The 6,619-nt window shown below is 33.8% G+C and overlaps 1 protein-coding gene across 1 annotated transcript; it reads left to right on the top strand.

The window, feature by feature from the left end:
* Nucleotides 1-222: 222 nt before the first annotated feature.
* SPCS3 (signal peptidase complex subunit 3) lies at nucleotides 223-6,107 on the top strand (the record flags this gene model as incomplete). The annotated part of the gene is made up of 5 exons (XM_010174547.2): nucleotides 223-251; nucleotides 903-976; nucleotides 3,648-3,724; nucleotides 5,178-5,293; nucleotides 5,774-6,107. Coding segments are annotated over 5 exons (429 nt in total), but the record flags the coding sequence as incomplete, so codon positions are not given.
* Nucleotides 6,108-6,619: the final 512 nt, after the last annotated feature.

Genomic DNA, 6,619 nt, shown 5'->3' with positions numbered 1-6,619 from the left:
GTCTGCTGATAAACTTTTTTTTCTTTGAGATAGCTGACCTTAGTTTTAGTAAAATGAAATTTTAATGGACTAATTTTCAAACTGGAATAAATGTAACTAAGAAGTTCATAATTCATAAAATTTTTGTTATATGAGGAATTAAGGTTCATTAGCTGATTTCCAACCTGTTTATGATATTCCTCTTTATAAAGGGTAATTTTGGTAAATTGATAAGCTTTGTGAGTACGTATGAAAATATCTGCTGTCTCTCTGCTATTGTCCAGTTTCTTCTTCTAATGTGGTTTAGTATGACAATGTCAGATATTACTCCAAATGTGTATTTATAATAAAGTCTTCCAAAATTATGTGATTTTCCATAATATAGAAGAAAATAAGCATTTTCTTTATACTGCTACTTAAATACATTCCCGGAAGAAATCTTGTAAGTTGTGCGAACCACAAACATAAAGTCTCTTTTTATCAGATTGATTGGAGTGTCTTGTATGAGACTGAGCACTAGAGGCTTTTTTCTATGGAAAGCTGAGAAATACTGTTGAAAATGATTGCCAGCAAACAGCTATGCTGCTGGTGTTCCAGTCAGATTTATATATTTGGGGATGTCTAACACATATTTTACAAAAATGAATGTGGTGCAGTTTAGGTACAGAGAGATACAGATTTTTGTTCACAGGAAAAAGTCTGTGGACTATTTGCATAACTTAGACTACTGTGATGGCAAAGCCTGTCATTCAAACCTGGAAAGCAGGTTTTATTTTGTAAATGTTCATTATATTTTAGCCAAAGGTATTTAAAAGAAAGTATGGAAAATGGATGAGGGAAATGTGTAATAAGAATAATAATTTATTTAATGCATGCAAGAGAAATAATGAGAAAGGGTAATCTTGTGTTTTGTTTTGTCTTAGAAAAAATGTAGAAGATTTCACCGGACCTAGAGAAAGAAGTGATCTGGGATTCGTCACATTTGACATCACTGCAGATATCCTTAATGGAAAAAATGGTTTGCGAACATTTTGAAATAACATTTTGACATCTATTTTTGTTACCTTATAATCTTCAGATATTCAGGACTTGAGGAAAACTAGCAATTTGTCTTAAAATATAAATATAAAGCAGTGAAAAGTAGTATTTTACATAGCTAGGGCAGTAAAATAGAACTTGGAATAGCTGTTCTGTCTCTAGTGGATCGCACAGGGCAAGTTGTTTTCTCTTTTTTTAATGCCTGTTTTTAAAAATTAGGCTCTGTAGTGAGGTGCACTGTGTCTAATAATGGGAAGTGAAGTTTAAAATCTGGACAGTATTACTGTTAAGTGAAGTTTGTATTGGTGGTTTGAGGTGTGGATTAATTATAGGATTTATATAACATGCGATTTTCACTGCCATACTGAATCCAGACACTCTGATGCACCTCTCAAACTCATTTTGTTGCGAGGCTTCCAAAGTTCTGTCTGTGTAATAGTTGTGTACAAGTACCTGTCTTCCTTTAAAGATAAAAAGGCATTGTAATCCTTTACTTGCTTAGATGTTAAACCATCAAATGTTTAACTCTGAATAGTATGAAATTCATTGGGAAGCAACTGAATTACTACAAAATTTATCATGTTACTTTTTGTCCTCTTTCTCATTGATGTTACCTTCCTGCAACTTTTCTTTTGTATTTCTCTGCTTCGCTTTTAGTCTGGTTTTTATTGGCAAAAGAGAGTTGTATGTGAGTGTTTTTGTTTGGTTTTATTCTGGGTAGGTTTTTTGACAGTAGAGGGGAATCATTCTTAGGATTTAGAGTGTTGATATAAAAAAAATATGTCCTTTTCTGGCAAATATGAGGCAGCATGCTTTACCTCAGGTGGTTACACTAAGCCTCACTTTGCAGCTGGGCTGAGATTCCTGAGATTTTTCCCTGCCTGCTGTTCTTTGTCACTGTTAGGCAAGACATTGATTACCCTCTCTTTCTGTTTCCCTGTTTTGGATAGTATGACATTGTGTAAGCAAACCAAACAAAATACAAATCTTGAATGCATGTGGCACTGGATAAACACATTAATCAGATTTTTGCAGGTGTGTGTTGCACAGGAATAAGAGGGGGTTTTTTTTATCAGCTGGAAGCAGGAGAGGTGAACTCCTAAGTCAGAGTTTTACCTCTAAAATGGTTATACATACTAAAACTAGAGACTGAAATTTTAAAGTAGATTAATTGAATTGTATGCAGTGTACATAGCAGGGGGCAGAGCAAGGCAGGACAGAACTTCTAAAAGAAATGTCCTTCTACAAGGATTAGTCTACAATACGTGGACATGAAGTTTCCCTGTTTTAATGACTTTTAATAGTAGCAGTAGTTTTGAAATTTTTTTACAAAAACTCTGACTTAATCTTTCATGCCTGGCATAAACAAACCTTTCAGTCTGCAGAGCTGTAAAATACAACTTCTGGTAGGTTTTTTGGTCAAAATTTGGAAAGACATACTGGTATGTGGGCTCTCTTAACTAATGGAAACAAGTTGTTAGTTGTTAAATAAAATGACAGTTAGAAAAATAAACTAGGGAAAGGGAAGGGAATGAGAAAGTTTTCACAAACTCTTTTTAGCTTACTTCATTCGTGCCTAATTTAGCAAGTGTTAAGAAATCCCACAAAGGAGATCTTCTGAATCTTGTTTGTTGTTTGGAGTTAGGTAATTAAAATTGTTCAAGTAAAATAGTTCCAGCTATTCTTGTAGTAACAGCAGTTAATTATTTAATTCTTTCATTACTTGCTTCTTGAATTAGTGGCTTAAAAACATGATTCAATCTTGGGATGAGTGGAACAAGATAGAACAGATTTTGAGGCTGGTTGGGGAATCCATTGAATTTATCTTTTGAGATAGTGGCTAACAGAATAAAAAAAGAGGACTGGGAAATAAAATGTTAAGCTAATCTTTATGGTGAGTTAAAAGGTCTTTGCCTTAGCAGTCACACACGGTGCATTTTATTGGTGAATAAACAGACAAGTATTTAGAATATCAGCTTTATTATACTTTATTATACAGTCTCAAATGGCAGTCATCAGTTCTTTACTATTGATCAAAAATCTGAGCAGAGTTTTATTCCAGTCTAATAAGCTGACTTTCTTTGTATTAAATAGGTAATTATATTTGCTAATTCCTGGTGTCCCTACCAATATGAAATACTTCCCATCTACTGACTTCTCTAATGTGGATATTATAGGCTCTTTGAACTCTCTATAGTACACTAATTTAGTATTTATGTATTGTTTAATGCTATTGTATCTCAATCCACAGTCAGGTTCTTTGATAGTATAAATAGATACTTAGTGAAGAATTCTGTCTTGCCTTTTATGTTTAAGGTTTTATAATAGATTATCTAGCAGCAGATAATGGTTACTAGCCTGCAGTGTCAAATATAGAAATCTTAAATCATTAGAGGAAATAGCTCTTAGATTTCATAAATGGTAAAAAAAAAGAAAAAAAAAAAAGGAAAAAACCTGTCGCTTTAATATGATTAAAATATATGTTAGAACTCCTGGAACTGTTCTGATTTATAAATAAGATGAGGTATGTTGAAAGGCAAGAACTGTAATTATCATAGTCTATTTAGATCTAGTAAAAATAAAAAAAAGGTTATGTAAGTACAATATGGTATTTTTCTTAACTTGCATACATCTGCAGAGTATATTTGACTGGAATGTTAAACAATTGTTTCTATATTTGTCTGCAGAATATTCAACGAAAAACAATGTAAGTATCAAAAAGAAAGTTGAAGCAATTACCCATTTTTGTACCGCAGCTATTTTTAACGTTCTGAAGTTCTGCTGGGACGAGTTAAGGCACCAGCATTTCCTTCGAGCTTAGGCTGTTTTTACTGGCCTTCATGATTGTTACTTTCTTGACTGTTTAACTGCAGGGAGGTAAGTTCACTCTCACGAAACCTAACTTGATAGGTGCCCAGCAGGGTGGGAGAAAAGCAGCACATGCCTTGTTCACTTACAGTAGTGGACTGTAAATTATTTTTTTCACTTATTTGCTTTGTCCATTTTTCTTTTCCCTAACGTTCTGGAGTTGAGGGCTGTTAGAAACAAGATGTAGTGACCTTTGGTCTGGCCAGGTGTGGTGGGTCTTTTGTTCATGGATTTACGGAAGTGTTTGCCCCTACCAGTTGCTGTAGCCCCATAATACATTTATGTTATCTTGTCATGCTTCTCAAAATAATTGTCCTTGCTGCATCCTTTAAAATGATTTCTACTGATACTTCTCTTTGGATAGCTGAAGGCTTTTTTCACTGCTCTGATAGGAGCTGTGTGGAACAGCCTATGGAAAAAATATTTTCATGAAACACCATGCCGCTATGGTCCCACTAAATTCTAGTTAAAGCTCCTGTGGTCACACTGCAAGGATATAGTGAAGGCTTGGGGTTTTTTCTTAACTTGCTGCATGAAACCATCTCCCTACTTTTCTTTCTTTCTTCAAAGTACTTTACTTATTTTATACATGCTGGTGGATATCGTGTTTGTACAAAAATAGTTTTTAGTGTTCTTTCTTAGGATCTGGGACTTCATTGTCTTTTTTCATCTTTCAGATTTTTTTTTTGTATAAATTACTAGTTCTCACAAATATTGAGAAACGCTTTTTCTAAATTGTTCTATAAGATACTAAACAAGACTGTTTAGCACCTAACTACTTAAAAGAACAGTATAAGGTTTCAAACGTTAAGAATTTGGGATCCATCTTTTGACTAGTTCACACAATTCTTGTGGTTCTGCTTGCAATTCAAGTAGACACTTTTCCCATTAAAGCTGGAAAAATGTTAAATACATAGGCAGTGTCATGATAGTTCAGTTTCAGTCCTTTATTTGAAATGAAGTCTAAATAGTGCTTTAAAAGCAACTTACTTTTGCAATTCAAAAGGAAAACCCATCATACTTTCTAAGTCTTGGACACCTTATGAATTTTTTGAATGGCTTTCTCATGTTTTATTGGGCTGTTCTTTGTTGTTTCCATTTATACTGTGCCACACTTTGATGTGTAGTAGCACTAATTTCCCATTAATTTCCATTATTTTGTTAAATTAGTTATGGATTGCAAGCATGTACTTCAACTTCAGGATTTTTAGATGAATAATGCTATGAAATTCCAGTAACTGAATATGATCTTTTAAGGTGCCCTGCTGACTTAATTACAATTGTATTTTTAGGCTCTAAACCAGGTGGTCCTTTGGGACAAGATCATGTTGCGAGGAGATAACCCAAGGCTATTCTTAAAAGACATGAAGTCGAAATACTTTTTCTTTGATGATGGAAATGGTCTCAAGTAAGTAAATCCTATTATGATTATTATTCATGGTATCTTGATTTACTTGCATACTTTGCATTTTGTATGTGTTTTTCATGCTACATTGAGGTACCTATATTCTGTCTGATACTCTATTGCATCTTTGTAGTTTGATTATTAGAAGATGACCTTGGGATACAAAATATCTTGTTTATTCTGTAGACTAGAAGATGCACTGCTAATAGAACAACAGGCTTCTGGGTTTCTGCTTCCAATATTCTTGTTTGTGTAGAGTTGGTTCTGTGATGCACGCAACTCCAAAGGAGTTAGGTAACAGAAAAAAAAAAAGTCTTATCTGGAGAATAGGTAATATTTCATTAATTAACTACATAAAATTAAAAAGCCCATTGGTTCTGGATCAGGAAAAAAATTTGCATCCTAATTTATTTAATATTACTAATTATTAATTAAATTGGTTAACGTGAGTATTTGTGCTGATAGTCTTTGTTGCTTTTGCAGGGGAAACAGGAACGTCACTTTGACTCTCTCTTGGAATGTTGTACCAAACGCTGGCATTCTACCTCTTGTAACAGGATCAGGACATGTGTCTGTACCCTTCCCAGATACCTATGAAACAACGAAAAGTTATTAAATTATAATACTGAATCCTAAGCAAGATATTTTTATACTTGTATATTGTGAATAAATTTTATTGCGGTTTCTTCTTGCATCCCATGCAACCCTTCAGTGAAAGGTACTTAATTTCCTCAAGTCTAACAGCATAGGAAAAGGCAAAGAAAGCTCAAGGTTTTTTTTTAAATAAAACATTGAAGCTGAAACTTAAGGGAAAGGTAAATTATAGACTAATGGTTTTGGGGAGAAAACTGAAGAATTGGGTTTTTGTTTGTTTTTTTGTGTTGTTTTTTTAATTTCTCCTGGCCATCTGGGTATAGGTCTCCTTTTCTTTTAAATAAACATTTTTAAACCAGAAGATAGTCTTACTGTGGGTTTTTTGAGGTACTGTGATAGTTCTTTAATCTGTGTAGAACTCAAATACACTTTCTGGAGTCAGTTTCTGTGAGTGGCTGAAGGAAATGGCTGTTTTGCAGTGTTTTGCTAAATTTGTGCTTAGTGTGTTACAGCAAGGTAAGCTTGGTCCTTTCTCAGACTGCCAACAGCTACTTTGAAAACTGATAGTTCGTTATCTGCCAGTCAGCCTGCAGATCTTGTTTTGAGTGCCATTGATGTAGCCCATATGCAATTCTGTATTATGAAACAATTTAATAACTGCTTATAATGCAGCTAGCTGGAAGATAAAAAATCAGTAAGAAAAGCAAAAGCTTTAGGTAAAAAAAAGACTGTGTA

Source organism: Antrostomus carolinensis, unplaced genomic scaffold, assembly GCF_000700745.2.
Source record: "Antrostomus carolinensis isolate BGI_N321 unplaced genomic scaffold, ASM70074v2 scaffold27878, whole genome shotgun sequence".
In the NCBI taxonomy this organism is placed as follows: Eukaryota; Metazoa; Chordata; class Aves; order Caprimulgiformes; family Caprimulgidae; genus Antrostomus; species Antrostomus carolinensis.
The sequence above is the reverse complement of the archived record's forward strand: the minus strand, read 5'-3'. Positions and strand labels throughout refer to the sequence as shown.